This window comes from Filicampus tigris, chromosome 3 (assembly GCF_054856515.1).
Source record: "Filicampus tigris isolate MCC_2025a chromosome 3, RoL_Ftig_1.0, whole genome shotgun sequence".
NCBI lineage: Eukaryota > Metazoa > Chordata > Actinopteri > Syngnathiformes > Syngnathidae > Filicampus > Filicampus tigris.
The window spans coordinates 7,852,253-7,871,034 of NC_141219.1; the positions used below are offsets into that span (position 1 = coordinate 7,852,253).

At 41.1% G+C, this 18,782-nt stretch overlaps 2 protein-coding genes and 1 long non-coding RNA gene across 6 annotated transcripts in view; 1 reads left to right on the forward strand and 2 right to left on the reverse strand.

Moving 5' to 3' along the window:
- cdh15 (cadherin 15, type 1, M-cadherin (myotubule)) overlaps window positions 1-3,348 on the reverse strand; it is a 22,283-nt gene extending 18,935 nt beyond the window's left edge. Inside the window, exon 1 of one of the 2 annotated variants that reach the window (XM_086025128.1) lies at window positions 3,286-3,348. Coding sequence is in view for 1 of the 2 variants with exons in the window: in XM_086025126.1 (XP_085881252.1) it covers window positions 3,008-3,040 (33 nt within the window). In the remaining variant the exon portion in view is untranslated. Of the gene's footprint in view, window positions 1-3,007; window positions 3,262-3,285 lie in introns of those variants that run through there. The other variant, XM_086025126.1, reaches the window with a different exon arrangement.
- Window positions 1-12,212, forward strand: part of LOC147149739 (uncharacterized) — a 19,825-nt gene extending 7,613 nt beyond the window's left edge. The window contains exons 3-4 of one of the 2 annotated variants that reach the window (XR_015086075.1): window positions 2,253-4,133; window positions 11,408-12,212. This is a non-coding gene — a long non-coding RNA (uncharacterized LOC147149739). Of the gene's footprint in view, window positions 1-2,252; window positions 4,937-11,407 lie in introns of those variants that run through there. The other variant, XR_015086074.1, reaches the window with a different exon arrangement.
- Window positions 11,110-18,782, reverse strand: part of acsf3 (acyl-CoA synthetase family member 3) — a 29,889-nt gene continuing 22,216 nt past the window's right edge. The window contains exons 9-12 of one of the 2 annotated variants that reach the window (XR_015086073.1): window positions 17,754-17,888; window positions 17,499-17,610; window positions 15,778-15,978; window positions 11,110-14,528 (exon numbers count right to left, since the gene is read on the reverse strand). Coding sequence is in view for 1 of the 2 variants with exons in the window: in XM_086025130.1 (XP_085881256.1) it covers window positions 15,864-15,978; window positions 17,499-17,610; window positions 17,754-17,888 (362 nt within the window). In the remaining variant the exon portion in view is untranslated. Of the gene's footprint in view, window positions 14,529-14,723; window positions 15,979-17,498; window positions 17,611-17,753; window positions 17,889-18,782 lie in introns of those variants that run through there. The other variant, XM_086025130.1, reaches the window with a different exon arrangement.

Below are 18,782 nucleotides of genomic sequence, written 5' to 3' on the forward strand. Positions count from 1 at the left end.
CATTTCTTTCACAAAAAAAAAAATCAACCCACTCAAAATTGGAATATTATTGAGGTATTATGTTTGACCTGCATATTATTCCAAATCTGCAAAAAAATAAATAAAAGCCGATTAATGGGCAGTATAAGATCCAGTGAAAGTGCAACCAAGGCATGTCTGTCATCTAGTGGCGATAGGTGATATTACATCTTAAAGCTAGAGTTTATGTTGATGTTTATTGGATCCCCATTAGCTCTCGCAATATACAAGAGTTAATCTACCTGGGGTCCATACAAGCGAAAGGCAAGACCATGCATATTCGCAGTTCGGCACCAGTTGATTCGCATATTCACTAATTTTGCCCCCTAATATTTTTTAAGATTTGGGATTTTTCCCATTTATATATGAATGTTTTATAATCCATAATTTGGATTCCTCACTCATTTTTCGTGGGAACATATACATTTAATTTTTATCTGCATTTCTCGAAGAATTTTCTGGGTTTATAAAAAATAAATGAAATAAATTACCCAACTAGTGTTTTGGGGGATTTACCCCCCCCCCCCCCCCCCACCCCCCAAAATTAATCGAGGAGCACACTAATTGGCGAGTCTTGCCTCAGGTCGCCTGACATTCTGACACTTCTAACAGATTGTTATGGAGCAGATGGAAAGACAAAAGATAAATAAAAGGTAATGTTACAAAGCAAAAGAGAACAAATTACAAACCAGTGGCCTCGTGTGTCCCGAGCAACATGGCAAAGACAAGCAGTCAAGTGTTGTATGAGAACCTGCACTTTCACTTCAGTGACCCGCCCCCTGGCACTTCATTCTACCTGCCAATCAAACTCTGCTTTAACTCCTCCTCAGTTCCTTTCTCAAAACTGACAGTGAAAGCCCTGGATTGGCCATTTACACACCACCCTCCGATATTCACATACCCCACACAAGGTCCTTATCTTTACGCAATGCCAATGGCGTGCGCCATCTTAACCATAAAGAACTTTACATCTCCGCATGAATGGATGATTGCCGAACATTCTGCGACAGGCCTCGTATGCTCCCTTCATGAGCTGGATTGCAAGATTGTAAGACAAATACAGGCTGCCTTTTGAATAGAGCAGCTCAAATCTCACATTGAGAGCAGAGTCTGTGAATTTTCTCTCAAATCATTTACTCATCAAACTAAACAATATCTCCTCACAATCTTACGGCTGCCATTCCTGTAAATTGTTACATATTTAGTTTGACTGACTGAATGCATACTGGAGCAAAGGGTCAGTGAAAGTTTGGACAGACGGCCGTTTAAAATTAGAGGCGGACCGGCCTATAGACAGGTACATTTTTTGTAAAATGCCCAGCTCTGTTATTTTCATAATATGCAACTAATTCCTGGGATTGGCTGGCAACCAGTCCAGCGTATTAGTTAATTTATATTATAATTTCTATACAGTATTCATTTACATTGACTCATTCACTGCCATTGACAAATTTACTCATATTTTCACAGTCCAGCTATTCAGTCCCAGGAATGCATTTACAATTCTTTTCAAATGTTACGGTAAAAGAGGGTCTGAAAATGTCCGGCAGTGAATGACTTGTGCACGACAAATGGAGGGATGCAACAAATGCAACCAATTTAAATGTGTGTCTGTTCCCCCCAAATTCAAGTGAAAAACATTTTCTACTAAATTCTCAGAATAGTGATACACTTTACAAGCATGAGTCATATTCAAAAACCCATAAACGTGTGCATCACACAGGTCACATGATTGAAACCTATGATTGACAAAACAATAAACAAGCAGAGAGAATACACATCTTCTATATTGTCACTCTTTTTCTCTCTCTCACACACACACATGCTCGCACAACCCCCTTACACACACACACACACCCCTCATGGCTCAGAGTGCTCTTGCCTCAAGTGCTCCCTTGCTGAAGCTTCCACAGCAGGCAGGCACGGAGACAGTCTGAGTGCTTTGCTGTATCACACACAGTCATCACTGTCAGAGCCATTGATTTGTCAACAACATAGTGATACACTGTAGATGGATAATAGCTCATCTTGTGTACAGTTGCTGCATGTTGCCGGACAGCCAAAAAGCATCTGTTGTTGTTTTTCTTCCTCTCTTTCCTTCCTCTACCTCCCAAACCTCCCTCTAAACACCCCTAACACACACACACACGCATCCCTGCAGTTTGAAAACAATAAAAGAAAAGCAATGTGTCTTGTTCTGCTACTAAATAGCTGTCTGCTTTGTGTCTCTGCAGGTAGCTGCACATCAGTGACTCGTCCATCTATCACACACAGCATGGCCAACAAACATCCTGCTATACGGATGATCAATTCCCCAGCTTCAGAAAAGGCCAGACAGAGAGATGGATGGATATGAAGGGAAAGAGACAGCTTAAGGTTTTAAAATAGAGAGGCGGGGAGAGAGGCTGAACTGGACCGAGACTACATAAAATTGAAAATGAAATCAAGTCAGGAAATTGTAAAAAGGATGCAGAAAATAGATTCAGGAAAATAAACGCACCTGAGTGAGTAGTGCACATATTCCAATTCTGCTCAAGTATTTGACTAACAACTATTTCCCTTAAATTCCCACCTTATCTGGGTTGCGGCTGCATGAAGAAGGGGCTATCTGCCGTGTGACTGACAGCCTGCTGCATCTGATAGCAATCCACTTTGATTTGGTAAAAATATGCAACGTAACAGAATCCAGACAATTTAAACAGACTAAAAGTAAGACGATTTAAGATGGACAAACACTGGCTGTGCACATGGATACACAATCGCTGTAGTTTAAATTGCAATTCCATCGGCCCACGGGTGGGCCCACGAGTGGGTGTTCGCGTCGTGCCCGCGGGATGACTCGCTATACACAGAACAACTTCGAAGCATTCCCGGGCATGTTTTCCGCAGATTCGAATAATACCAAACATTGCAATGCAATCATGTCTGCAGGCTCGGCAAGCATTTAAGTCAAAACAAACGCTAACACACAAACAAATATGGAACTCACCATTTCAGGCTCAAAGGTCCGACACAATTTCATAATCCATCAGAAATGATCATTTTACATCGACAAGGGTCCAGTAAAAGTATTCCAGTAATATAGTTAGTCCACAACAAGCCTGACATCCATAAAGCCACGTTACTAGCTGCTCCAACCGTTACATGTTGATATCAGATACGCATATTTTGTACATATTTTCCATCATAGATTGAGTTAGCTTTGACCATTTAGCCACACGAGATTTCAAAACATAAACCGGACCTTAGGTTTGATTGATTGCTTACTTGATCCAATAAACGAATGTTTCCCGTGTCAAGAGTTCAACAACAGCCAATGAATAAATTACGTGCGTAATTAGTACCACCCCTGCATATGGACGATTCATTAGTTGTGTTTGCAGTCACAACCAAACTTGCTAAGATGGTGATTGACGCATTCAACGGCCAATGAATCATTGTCAAATTTGAAAAGGAATTGGAGGAGCCTTTGAGCTGCAATCCTGTTGTGTTATTTTAGTCCACCACGCTACTACATAATTTTCCAGACAGATTTAAAAAAAATAAATAAAAAAATAGGGGGACATAAAATCCGCCTTCTTTTATGTATTCAAAGTTCCATAATTCAGTGCCAGTTGCACTTAAAAAGATTCTGATTGTTGAGGAGAAAAATTCAAAGTGTTATCTTCAATAACCGACCAAAACTGAAAAAGGTTCAAGTACAGCTTCAATTTACTTTGGATGCACCTTTTTAGGCGTTCAGGTAAAAATGCCAGGTGTAATTGCAGCGGGTTGAGCATTGCTGCAAGAATCACAGACACACTCAGACTTGTGCACTTAGCAAAAGGACATTTGCACGGAGCCAGAGAGGAAGACAAGCGGAGGACGCTGCAAAAGACACACCGAGAAGGAGAGGGCGGCGAGGGGCAGCCTTTTGTTGTTCTGCCGCTTGCGTGCCCTCTGACCTACAAAAGAACCGTCTGCAAAATGTCGCACAAAACCACGCGCGCGGCTACAAATGGCACGAGACAGACAAGCAGGATGGACCCGGGGACACATTTCCGCATGGACGCCCTCGTGTGTGGAGCCAGTCCGGCCCCGTTCTGCCCACAGGCCCTCCCAGACAGGCCACTCGAGTGAGTGACCCACCCTGACTAACACTGTGTGGCAGGGGGACCTCGAGACAGATGTTCCCTGCCACTGGCATGGTGCTGAAAAGAAGACACTCTCACTATGTGTCGGTGTGAAGAATGGGGGATTCAATGAGGGAAATGGAGTGCTTGAATGTAGGGCGGGGCAAGTTAATCGGCATTTCCATTTTGGCTTCCCTTGACCATAAAAACATTCTAATTGAAGAAAAATGACTGATGAGTCGAACGGCACAGTGTGTTTGCAGGTTTCCGACGTTGTAAAGCACTGTGTTGCTTGCGCAGCCAGCATGTGACATGTACGAGTTTCTGCCCTCCTCGAGAGTGCTTTGAACTCTTTAACGTCACCCCAGTTGGACTCGACTGTAAAAGTAAACACACAACGAAAATAACCACATTGTACATTTGAACATACAGTAAGTCACGCTTTGTTTTAGAAAGAACGACAGCGCTAGTGCTAAAGTCAATGTCGTATCCCATTGACATGCTAATGGCTAATAAGCAGTGATGTAAAGGATTTCGTAAAAGCATAATGTTGTACATTTGACAACAATGCAAAATTAATGTTGTACATTTGACAACTTATTTGACAACTTATAAAGTGTACATAATACAAACAATGATATTACAAAGTGCAAAGCAGAGTTCTTTGCAATGAACAACACAAGGAATGAAGTTAAACGGTAATACAAGGAATAAAATTAAATGTTAGCGTTATCTTCGTTCCGTGTGCAGTTGTTTTTCAAGAAGGCAAGGCCTGCTGTCTGATGGAGGCGGGGCCCACCTGCCAGCGCCGCTTGACACACAAGGAGCGGGGGACAGAAGGGGAGGGGTTAGGGAAACAATAGGTGGTTGCTGCAACATATTAACAACCGCGTAGCATTAATTGATTAAAAAAATTCAAAACAATTCTCACTCCCGCTGTACCGACCAGTCCGCCTCTGATACTGGGGCACGTGCAGGAACAGCTGTTATTTATTTGTATTTATCCAAAGTATTTTTTATTGATATTATTTTAGTATACTATTATTTCACTTTGCTATTATTTTTCTTGTTCTTTCAAGTTATATTTAAGTTGAGTTTTCAAGTATTTAAGGATTTTTTTTTTAAATTGTCTTACCAACACACCTTTCCACATGACATGGCACGAAATATGATACCCGATGTCCCAGGTTAGCCTAGGTAATTTGGTTTGCAAGAGGATTGAATTGCACATGATATTGAATATTTAGGTCATTGTTTGTACCTGACCCCCCACAGTATTTGAGTATTGGTAGTTGAATAAGTAACATTTTGAAATCAATGAATTGCTTTCTATAATCGTGATTTCACTATCAATCAAAATAATCTTGATTGTTATTTTTTTTCCATAATCAGCCCTACTTAAATGGTAATGTTGAGAAGAAGAGGGAGGAGCTGCGGTGGCGCTGCTGTAATCGGCGAAATAAATCAACAAAGAGCCATCGCTGGTGATGGCTACTTCAGCGCCATTAGGAATCCAGTCATGCGTCGCCTTGTCTGAATAGTCAGCAAATGCAGACTGACAGCAGGAGGAAGAGAAGGATTTTTAATCTTCACCCTTGAATCACTGTTTTACCTCCCCTCCATTTTTAATGGCCACACTCATCGTGCCAATGCATGTAACCCCCAACCTCAAGGGTCCACCTACCGGCCCTGCCTGCATTGAAGTCATGTTATGAGACACTACTGAGTAAATGTCTTGAATATGAATATTTGTCCATAATTTTGCATTGTTGTACCTAAGCAAGAAAGCTTACTAGTAGTGCTGTCAAGCGATTACATTTTTTAAACTAATTAATCGCAAAATTAATTAATCGATTAATCACATTTTTCGACTACAATTTTTTACGAAGCTTGGAGTCGATATTGATTTGAGTAAAATCTTGGAATTAATGTTGGGGGAAAAAAGTATATTTCGATTCAAATATTGTTCTAATGGCTTTCTTTGACCCTGGATACGATTATTTTCCTGTAAAATACAACAGTTGAACGACCGAAGATGTACAACTAATACGGTATTTGAATTTGGCATTGCAAAGTGTGCAAAATATTTTGGATTTCTCCAATGAGCTGTCGAGCAACTTTTTAAAGTAAAACTACGTAAAAGTCCGTCTTTGCGACAGTGACTCTCCTCTACGTGTGGCTGCACAGTAACAGAGGTCAGCTGCAACAGGAAGTAAATAAAACGGAGTTAATTTTTTTTAGTGCGTTATAAAATTTCAATGAATTTCCATAGTTCATGCTTTAAGTTTGACAGCCCTACTTATTAGTAATATTCCCTCCTTTTGAATGGTTGCTTGTATAAAGTGTGCCCTGCGATTGGTTGGCAACCGTCCTGGGAACACTCGCCTCTCGCCCAAAGTCACCTGAGATTGACGCCAATCCTCCCACGACCCAAACGAAGACAAGTGAAATAGATAGAGATAGATAAAACTTATACCAAAGCTAATAAGAACAAAACTAACTATTTAAAAAAAAACGGACAAACCTGATCTAAAAACAAATGAAAACTAACAGAATTAATAATAAATAAATAAATAACTATAATGAGAAAACAAAAACTCTTATAACCCTGACACATTGTTGCGGGGGCAACTGCGCATAAATGAATGCGATAAAACCAACTAACGGTGTCTTGTAGTGTACATGCAGTCGTATAAAAAGACCAAAGCGTGAGCACTACATGCAGGGTAATGCTGCACATTTCTCCTCTCAGCTGCCATTTTAATGAGCAGTCAAAATGGCCACATTTGAATAATTAATATGCGGGCCCATTAACAAGGCATTAGAATGCATTCTATTTCCTATTGATTTTTTTCTTCCTATCCCTTTTTTTTTTTTTTTTTTTCCTCAGTTGAAAACTTTTACTCCGCCCGTAGACCACTGCGCGTCCAGCGCTGCGAGTGAAATATGGCTGCTGCTGTTTAAATGTCAGCTTTGTAATTACACATGGAGCCACGAGCCGGGCAATCCCCCGGCCTGAAGGCCTCTGATTTATGGTCAGCCACTGATGGCAACAGCACAGACACATACAGACAAATGCATTCACACATCAAAATGACTTCACCGAATGCGCGCACACACAAGCTATCCCCCCCCCCCCCTTTATTGACTCCATGAGCTTTAGCCAACAGGTTTATGCTTTAGCAATGTAACACTAAACACCGCAGCAAAACATCATTGTGTCATTTTTTAGGACACTTGGTGTAATTAGATGTTTCTTCGAACGGCATGCTTACATACTACAGGAAGAAGATGTTGATGCTCTTCAGGTAAAACAAATAAACACATACAGTACGGAGCAATAGCATCAGAAATAATAATTTAGAAGCCCAATCTTGTTCAAATTGATTATCAATTATGCATAACCGTCCAACCAAAATCAACAATAGTTATGGTTAAAAAAAACCTGAAAAATAACCTAATAAATTCTTAAAGTGGAAGTCAACCGAAACATTTTTTTTTTCGATAATATGTTCTATGCCGGCCCACTAGTTGAAACATGGCATTCTGATAAATATTGCGTTTGTGGAATAAGAGTTAATCCTCCCGTTTTTAGCTATTTTTGGGGCCAACCACGGCTCACCTGTTTTCTAAAGCTGAGCTATGATTGGTCATTATCCGAGCCCTGAGCATCTGCGCACACCCAGGCCCACCCACGCTCCGCCCCTGATGTCAGGGTAAAAGAGGGTCTGAAAATGTCTGGCAGTGAATGAGTTAAGTGTAAGTAAGAGCTCCATAAAGTCTTATCTGACGGCTAACACACACATTATTTGACATCTATAGATTGTACTGACTTTACACTACTCTCGGCAGGCCGAGTTTTACAACAATGCAAAGCGATCAAGGCGGCAATTACGCAATGGTCAAAACATGCCTCACAAATGTGCGTATTTGACTTCCATTGTATTCTGCCGTTATACTGCCGTGTGGTTTGCTTAATCCTGACGATTCAAATGTCCAAAAAGCACACATTTTACTGCATTGCTACAAACCAGCTCTGTTTTGTCTCACACTTTTGCGGCCCTTTTTGTTCAGTGGTCTAACTCATTGCAGTGGCACGTGTAACACCCTGGTTCAATACAGCCTCCCGCCCCACCCCACCCCCCGCACGCCGTCCATCAGCCAGATTGTAGGCACAGATACCTGCTGGGAAAAGCAATCTATATGTGGACGAATGGAGGAGGAGAGGCAAGCGAGGCTCAGATCAATGGCCAGATATTGATACACGCAGCCACGCGAGGAGAGTACAGTCCTTCTCAAGTCATTCTCCCTCTAAGTGAAAAGATTAGGAATCTAGATGAGATGCCGAGTAAGATATATTTACGCGTGAAGGGGGGGGGGGGTGGCGGTTGATGTGAGAGTCTGCAAGACACATACTAGATAAGGTCGGATATAAAAAAATAAATAAAAAAAAGTAGAAGGCGCAGGCTCATTGTTGAAATGGACTCCCCGCCGTGGAACTCGGTGTTGTTGTGAGCGCCGAGCGTCAATAATAAATGCCTCCATTACGCTTGATCGAGGCGACTCCGTGACCCCTGCCGACTCGCCCTCATCTACCTTCAATTACACTGAATCAAACACAAAAGACTGGAAAACACACATGCTGCCGCGCAGTCCGTTTGCAGACATTCGGCGGCGTCCGATTTGGATAGCTTGAGAATCGCAGATTTTGCTCGTGTAAACTACGAGCGTCTCGTCCAAAAAGAAATGGCTGGACGTGCAGGTGTTTTATAGTATTTGTGCCTCTGATCATTCATCGAGCTGATCGATCACTCTCCCAGCAGCTCTTATTAATGATCTTGTCAGCCGGCCTGCTCTTGGGTGCAGCCGCTTGTCCAGAATGATCGATCATTAGCTAGCCCGCCTACTATTTATTCTCTCGTGACCTTGTCTCTCCATTGTGGAGTGGGCCAACTTATGAGAGCTCGTGCGTGATAAAATCCACTATTGATTCTCTGTTTTTTTGGGACAGTGTTCAACTGTGAAAAAGTGATGCATTAATACTGCCCTCTTCTCTTCATATACAAGCAATGATGAGGGAAAGAGAAAAAAAAACGAACTTTAGGTACACCTACTGGTTCACACTGTCAGAATATACATATATATATATACTGTGTATATATGTGTATATATGTGTGTGTATATATATATATATATATATATATATTTATATATATATATACATACATACCCAGTATATATTCAAGTCAATTCTGAGGTCAGTCTGAACCCAACACAAGACAAGGGTTAAATATATATATATACATATATATATATACACGGTATATATATGTATGACTACATTTTGCCAATGTGAACCACTTTGTGAGTGCTATCTGAATAAAATGCGCCACTGTATTCAAGCCTTTTCTGTCCACATTATAAATTATGAATGCCACGATTAAAAGATTTCAAACTATTTGGATCGTGGCCAGCATGGTGGAACAGTGGTAGGGATGGCTGGTTCACAGCTCTGAGTCTCAGATTTGCCTAACATGGCTTCTCCGGGGCCTTAATCGTGCTTAACACAACATCTAAGTGTTTTTCCACTTTCTCGTATAATTTCCGTACCCTTCGCTTCAACTAAAGACAGCGTCGGTCAAAACAGAGAATTGTTGTCTTGGATCTGACTCAAGTTCCGGTTTGCAGGTGTCCCGAATGATGTGAATGCAAAGCATGGAGGCAGAGTAAAAAGTTCGCAAGAAAGAAAGAGTGGGAAAAGGTCAACAGCCGTGAAGGAGGAAATAAAGAGAGAGAAAGAGAGAGAGGGGGCGAGCCGGAGCCGCAGGCTGAGCCACCGATGTGAATGTAGCTTTAGAATAAACATGAGCAGCGTGTAAACAACAAGAGGCCACCTACAAGCATCTAGCATGCACCCACACAGGCCTTCTGGGGTTCTGGCTTCACCATGTGCGTCTGTACGGACTGTGGGTGTCCCCGAGGCCTGTCGTGCTCCCATCCCTCCTCCTCATACACAGTTCCAAACATAAAGCCCCTCGTGGTCATTAAGTAGCTGCAGGACTGGAGCCTTTTGTGAATGTCAAAAGTGTGCATGTGTTTTGATTGCATGTGTGTGTGTGTGTGTCTGCAGTATACGCAAGGGGTCAGCGGGATGCGGGTGCGCTGCTGTGAATCCAGAGGCAGTTCTTTTGTGTTGTTTGCTCGTCCCTATTTGAAGAGTAGTGATGGGAGCAACTTCGTGATGGATGTTTGCAGCCCTGTGACAAAGTAAGACAATGTTGTGGTGGATAAAAAGGCACTGAATCATCATTAGAGGCGTTTCAAATATGCCGTACTTGGCGCCCGTATTAGTGAGGGAAATACAGCACAGCTTTCAGTTTGATGCAGTGCAAGCAGTTCTACACCGTTGCAAACTACAGCGAGAATCACTGGCTCTCCAAAGACAACTTTTAAAAGGGATCATCTCAGTGGCCGCAAACATATGAAGCAGTAAAAAAAACAAAAACAAAAAAAACTGTCACATTTATACAATTTTGAAAGATATATTGACAACGCTGGTCAACACACATTTTGGTGGCAAGAAAGCTAAAATGATTTGATGACATTGTTTTTTTCCGAATTGGGTCGAGTTTTTCAGATACTGTATGTATTTATTTCATCTTTATGTCTAAAAAAAGTGCCAATAAAGCACAAGTTAGGATATCGGTATTGTCTTTATGCTACAACTTTGATCGGGCTGTATTTGTCTTTCATTTTTGATATGATATCGTGAAAGACAACAATCGTTAACGCAGAGAGCCTTCTATATGCAAATCATGTTTCATGTGAAAAACAAGCAAAAACTCTGAACTTTTAGTAACGATCAAAGTACATTTTGTAAACTGTCAAAGCACATTAATTATCAATCAATTGTTAGAAACATTTATCTCCTTAAAAAAAAAAAAAAATAGAGCCAATTCAAAATAGATTTTCAGACTCAGCAGCTCAAAATCACCCAGGAACCATTAAAATATCTTCGTCACTCGAATGTATTTATTTTTTTGGGCCAGTGTAATAGTAGAATAAATATGGAACACATTAACAGCCACAATATGTAGTTTGTAATACGCAAACTTTTCTTATTGCAGAAAAGATATAGAGCTACCAGCACACTTTGGGTGAGAAGTGGGGTGCACCCTGGACTGGTTGCCAGCCCACCGCAGGGCACATACAGACAAACAACTGTCTACACAATTCAGAGGCTTTAATGAATTAACCTCTCCTTATGTTTTTGGAAGGTGACAGGAAGCCAGAGCACCTGGAGAAAATGTTCACGAGGAGAACATACAAACTCCACACAGGAAGACTGTAGCCCAGATTCAAACTCCGTACCTCAGAACCGTGAGGCTGATGTGGTAACCACTATTCCACCTTGCTAGCTAATTGTCACGTTTCAAATAACACACATTAAAATTCAACTAGATGAAGCAATTTCTGGAGAAATGGCATGTAAATGCTAAAATGCTAAAGGGAAAAATATAGAAATGTGGGATGATATCGAGTGAAGTGGAATGTTGTTGAAGGATAGAAAATTGTGTCGAATAGTGTTGAATGATTTGGAATGAGATTGAATGATATTTATATGATAATATAGAATCATCTTGAATGTAAGTGGTTAAAATGTGCAATATGTTGGTTAAAAATGAGGAATAATATTCAATGATATTGAAGGATATTTAAGTATATTGTATTAGGTGAAATAATTTAGGTGAAAAATGTGCAAGATGTGCGTGACAAATGTATAATATCAGGAATGTGGGGATTGTAGGAATTTTTGAAATTGTTCCCAATGTGAATTAAATGAGCTGACATTTTGAATTTAGAATGGGAACAAACTGTTCAATGTCTCTTTGGAAATAAATGGGTAATTATTGAGTTAAAAATGTAGAATGGTGTGCGATGTGGATTTTTTTTTTTGCACATCAAATATATCAGGTTGAATGGCAATCTGATTTGAGCTGGAATATTTTGCAAAACACTCCCCCTCAACAATGAATGTGGATTTTTTTTTTCTGGAGGTGAAAAATGTGAAATTGTGGTAAAACTGTGAATGATAGCAATGAGAAAAATAATAGCCCATGCTGCGTGAATTTTTGGAATATGTTGAAATCGGTCGAGAAATACAGGATTTGTTGGACAAAGGATGAAAAACGGATAGCGATAGCTTTGACAGCATATTGAAATGATAAAATGTTAACCGATGTGCTTCTGCCTGCATTGGTAGATTTGTCTCAACAGACATTAAATTAGGAAAAATGCCCCCAGCAAATGAATCCACTAAGACTAAGTGATCCAATGAAGTGTCATTTCAAAACTGTGAATAAGGAAATGTCATTTACAAATGTAATGCTATTTCAATTTTTGGTGCATTTGTGAAGCCAGCTGGTTTGCGTTAAGACCTTATGTGGCCATCATAAAATCATCACGCAGACACGCTGCTGTAAAAAGCCGAATATTGACCAAGGGCCACCAAAACCGTGTCTAACGCCACCCGTATGTGACCAAACTGTGTGTGTGTCACACCTAAACAAGCTCACCAGTGTCCCCCATAAGCCATCCTCTTGGACCCTGGGGTCCAATAAGCAGCCATCTGCAAACAACCTCTTCCACCATGCACCAGCAAACACAGGCACAAGTGCGTGCGGGTGTGTGTGTGTGCGTGTGTGTGTGAGGTGGAGTATAGTTCAAGGACACGAGTACTTGATCAAGCTTCAGTCGAGGGAATAAACAGGCTCCCCTCCTCCATGTGAACATTTTAACACTCACACACACCTATAGCGCAAAGTTATTTTAGTTAACGAAAAATAAATAAAGTATGAAAAAAAAACAACTTTGTCATTAATGAAATAAAATGACGAAAATGCTTTTTTTTAAAAAAAAAAGAAAATTAACTGAAACTGTATTTCGCTAACTATAATTATAGTGAAGATGTCCTGTGTTTTTGTCTTTGGCAATTAACCTCATACATGAGCCTTTGGGGTTGATTTTCAAAGTATTTATTTCGGTATTACAGCGCGGCCTTTAGCTGGAAGAATGACGGTCGAACAGTCGTCTGCGAGTTATTTTTTTTTTTTTTTACTGAGTGTCCACCGAGGGGCAACTTGGCAAACAAGGGATGGAAAAGCGAGACCAACCTATCGTTATTTAAGACGTTAGCGTTGTGACGCAGCTAACTTTTCAAGCAGTATTTTGCACTGCACTTATTGTAATAAGCACTTATTGCTGGGAACTAATTCTTGATAAAAATGTGTTTGGGTTGATTCCCGCTTTAAGGACCGCCAGGCAGACAACACACTGTCGGATTGTCGAAACTTCACAAAATTTCTAGAAGCTTCTGGTTCATGTCCGTTTACGTCCTCTTTGCAAAATCTTTGTTCGTGCAAGTAGATTTTTGACTGAATGATTTTCTCGGTTTCTATCGTACGCGTTTTGGGTGTTCTTTGGCAACAAGCTAATTCCGTTTACGTTATTTTCCTTGCCTTTAGCGAGCGCTTTGTTTTTTCCTGGTTCATTTGGAACCGGCGTCCCGAGTTGTACTTTGTCGGTCCTGCGTTTGTGTGTAAATATATATATATTTTTTTGTTCTGCTTTTATATCCCCATCATTGTGGTTTACACCAGAACATAACACCATGAAAACTAATTAAAAACGAGTACAACCCTGCTATAGCGCACTTCTGACAACGCACTTCGGGCTGAGTTCGGACCTTCTGCTGTTGGCGGCCCGCTAGGCGTGAAAGGCGATGCCTTGCCGCCCGTGGCCCTGGCCCACTTCCAGCTGCAGTGTGGGTGGTTGGGTGGGGCAGCGGGGTGGGATTCGGGGCCACGGACGCCGTCCTTTGGTGCTCCTGCTTGCTCATCCATCCTAGTCTGCCAGCCCACAGATCGATAGCTCTGCTCTCTTAATCAGGTCTCTGGTGGCTGTGGGCAGACCAGTACGTGTGTGTGTGTAGACAGGAGCTTGTTCCATGTGATGGTTGCACTTGTGTGTCTTTCCATCTAGGAATTCTCTGGCTGTTCATTAGGTTTGTTTATCCTGACTGGATCGTCTTTCATTCCCCTTCTTCTTCCAATATTTCCGATTGTCCCGCCCTCTCATAGCTCCTGCGTGTCTTTTCTTTGGTGCCGTTGCACACCGGGGCGCACTCGAAAAGGCGTCTCAAGAGTCAAGTCGGCCCCGCTGCAATCTGTTATGAGTCGTGATGAAGACGGAGGAGGCCGAGTGTTGGGGAAATTGTGATGGGAAAGGATGAGAGGCGAGAAGAGCTTGCGGTGCAAGAGTTGGGATGAAGTGTTGGGCATCCAGCTGCGGTGCTCAAGAATCTGCCGCCAGGCCCCCGACGCACCTGTGTCACCACAGCTGCGCACACACATTCATATAAAACAAGTGTAGCACATAACTCATTCAGTGCCAGCCATTTTCAGACCCTCCTTTACTCAACTACATAAAAAAAGAATAAATAAAAACAATGGCATACCAGGGATTGAATGCTTGGATTCTTAAAAAAAAAAAACATGAATAAACGTCCTTGGCATTGAATAAAAGAGGAAACACTTCATTCAATCGTAATGCTTTATTTTTTATTTTGAGTCAGCAAGGCTGCATCTATATTGTGCTGTACATTTCCAACTATGATTTGGACAGCAGCATTTAGGAATTCAATATGAATTCAATATCCTTCCATGTCAAATAAATCATTGTCCTACAGATTAATTTATTGGCTATTATTTATTTATAGACATCAAAAACACATGTAAATTTCCTTAGAGGTAAGTATCGCATCACAGCTGTCAAAAATAACGCTGGTCAAAGCCCAATTTGAATCAGTGATGGCTTGTGTGTGTGTGTATGTGTCCCAAAATATATTTTTGAGACTAATTAAAAAAAAAAAATCACATTACTTTTTTCCTAGCAAATCAGGTTTTTGAGATGTTTTCATTTTTTTGTTTTTAAGTTTGACCCATAAATGCTTGCGCAATACCGACTTTACCATGCATTGTAATTTATAGCTATTTTTCAGAAAAAATGCCACCTTTTGCTAATTCATAAATATGACTAAATATATTACAATACTATTTTTTATTATTCTTCTTATTATTATTTTTAATATTATTATTATTATTACAAAACTCCGAATGGCAAAAAATTAGAAAAAAACATAAACACGTTTCTGGGATTGATTGGCTGGACTGTGAAAAGACAAGTAAATCTGTCAATGGCAGTGAATGAGTTAACAATAATAATAATAACAATATTATTATTATTATTATTATTATTATTATTATTATTATTATTATGAAAAACCTGATCTGCTAGAGAAAAAGATTCGGAAGTAACGCAAAAAAAAATCATGTAGAAAAATTGACTTGCCTCTCGGATTAAAAAATATGTAGTAAAAATGTGTATTTCCAACAAAACATCATTTTTAACATCCTTGCCGCAGAGTTTGTGTCTCCTAAAAGTCATTTGCACTCTACATGATTGAGCATGATGTCAATTTCGTCATGGACGCGTCACTCTGTTGGACTAGGGCCACAACACTAAACACACAGCTTCGAAAATGTCCTTTTTTTGGTTTGTTTTTAAATAATACTTAAGACTGACAAACCTTATGAGGGGAGGCAATGTTCACGTGTTGTCAGCCCTAAAAATACAGCGGCGGGAAACGGTGTCATCCAGTTCATTGAGCTGCATTCATGGGAAGAAGTGTCTTAGGAGGTCCTTCTTGTTGACCTTGCCCATTTGGTTCCTCGGTATCTCGTCCACCAGAAGCAGGCCTGTGGGGATGGTGTAGGGCGCCATGCGCTCTCTGCAAAGACATCAGCAACATGCACGGACGTTAATGCACTTAAGACTTGTTTACTGCTCACTGCCGAGCGTAGATACGTACGCAAACACGCGAGGCTCCGAACGGCGGGCGACGTGACACACAACGGTGTGGCGCCTGTGCGTGGCGCCTGTGCGTGCGCGTATGCGACAACAAAGACAACAAGAGTGGAAAACAATTGCACAACAAAAGGCGAGGCCTGTGGCAGAGTAGTCGCGATAAGAAATGTCCTTCATCCTTCACTGTAGCATTCCTCGCTAATAACCTAAATTTACCTTGCAGACACAGACAATTCCCTCCCGGCCGAATAATATAATCGTTGGGAGATTATAAAACAAAAAAAACACAAAAAATAAATAAAAGTCAAAGGCAAAACAGCAGGCTCGGCTAATTAAAAGTGTTTTATTTTTTCCCATACGCAGTGCACGGTTGTTACGTCAAGTCAAGCTGCAGCCTGGAGCTTTTTTTTTTTTTTTTTTTTTTTTTTAATTATCTCTTAACCTACTTTGTGTGAGTTTTTGCGTTGCGCTGCGAGTGAACAGAATGACTCACACGGCGCTCTCAGCACGTCGGAGCAAAGTGTCACCGAGTACATGCGCATGCCTACACAAACCGTAACGGCGCTCGCTTGTGTTGCCAACTTCTTTGGGGCATCGTGCGCGCGCGCGCGGTGAAGCCTGGGCACACGCGTGATCGAGATCGAGACTGACGGCTGCGGCCAGGGCACTGAAGAGTGAGCATCCATCTACTTGTTTGTCTCATTTGATCTCCTTCGTCGTCCATGTTAGCGGGAACTCAACGGCTGGCGGGAAGTGTGCTGGTGCTGCCCATCCACCGGCTGCACCTCTGGCTGGAGAGTGTGTGTGTGTGTGTGTATGAGTTTTTTAGCCATATGGGTCAACACAATAGCAGCATTCAAGCAAGTTGGACCATTACAGTAGCGTTGACCACCATATGGACCCTACAGCCATCACTCACACACACACACACACACATTTGCGTGTGCGCGCGCATGCAAGATCTCACGCACACATGCTGGCATTTGAGGGTCAATCAGGGACATAGTTCTGGATTAACTCTCACACTCTACTGGGTTTTACATGGTTAGGATTAAAAAAAAAAAAAAAAAAACGATAACCAAATTTTTGCTGAATTGACCGTCATTTAAATTTCTCAGGGAAAGAAATTAAACCCTAAAAATTTGAAAAAAAAAATAAAAAAATAAAAAAATCAAACTGTACTGTATATGATGATAAACCTTGGATTATTAACAATGTCAGCACAGAACATCCCTGGAGGTTGTGTTTGCTTTACTTTCTTATTTTGCGGATCCGATCAACGACTCCATTGATGGATCGGCAAATGATGACATTAGAACCGAATCGCCGATTCTCCATAAATTGCAAAATATCTGTCGAGCCGATCCAGCCGATCAGATCCGTGTAAAGTCTACGCGCTACTGTGCCGGTTTGAGAGACGGACGGCGTCAAACGCAACAATACCTTGCCCATGTCTTCAAATCCGGCAAGTTCAGATTCCGACCTTCCTTCAGCTGCACCACCGCGGTGACCTTTTGCCCCCACGTATCGTCTGGCGCGCCGATCACAGCCACGTCTGGACGGCAAACAAAACATTTTGAAAAGCAGTTCATCAGGAGCATATCGTTGTCACTCCACTACGACTTCAGTTACTTTAGTAACTTTGTTACTGATATATTTTGGATACAAAAGTCAGACCGCATTGGGGGCAGTTTTCACCTATGATGTCTGGATGAGCCAGCAGGTGGCGCTCCACCTCGAGGGCGCTGATCTTGTAGCCGCCACTCTTGATGATGTCGACTTTGGTGCGGCCCATAATCCAATAGACGCCATCTTTAAATACTGCTGTGTCTCCTGTACGTTGAAAAAAGCAAATGTTAATGTGTTGTCGGGTCACAAAACGGACAGATATTATAATAACTCTCCGGTAAGTCTAGTTTACTCGTAAAAAGAGGTCAAATAGCTGAAGCAGAAATTTTGTTCGATTCCTCAGACATGGAAAGTACAACAAATAAAGGTAAGGTTTCGAAAAAACAATGATGACTATTTATGTAAATTCCCCCTTGATTCGCTCTCGAACGACTCATAGCGTTCCATTACAATACTATATTGATTACTTGGACATGTTGAAATTAGCAGACGTCAGAAAGTCTGCATTGGTTTGGACTCTAGTCATCGCAAATCAATACAGAATGATTTATGACCCTTGTGATAAATCAAGAGCCAATAAAATAAAACCTAATAGCAATGCATAAGATAAAATGGAGATTTTAATGTTCACGTTAATGGCATGTCTGTAATGCGGAAACCCTAATAGCGTGTGAATTAAAAACTATGAAAATAAAAATGGACATAAGGACAGAGACGATACGATTTGGATTTGCCGAAGAATGAGGCAGGTGTGCCTCACAGATGCAGTGAACCACGGGAAGTAGTTCTAGTTCTGGTGTGACGAAAACATGTACACTTGCTAGCGATTAGATATGGATGAGAATGAAAACGCAAAGGTAAAATGTGAAGGAAAATAGGAAGGAATTTGAATTGATGACGACAAACTGAAAAGCCGCCATCCGGCATTCACTCTTTATTGTAAAGACGGTGTGGATTTACTACATACTAAAACATTTGGACAGATTTTTGAGCGCCGTGTACCATATAAAATTGGTTTGAGGTCAGTAAGCACAACCAGAATCAATGCATAAGGCGCACTGCCGATTTAAAAAAAATAAAAATTAAATGCATTTTTAA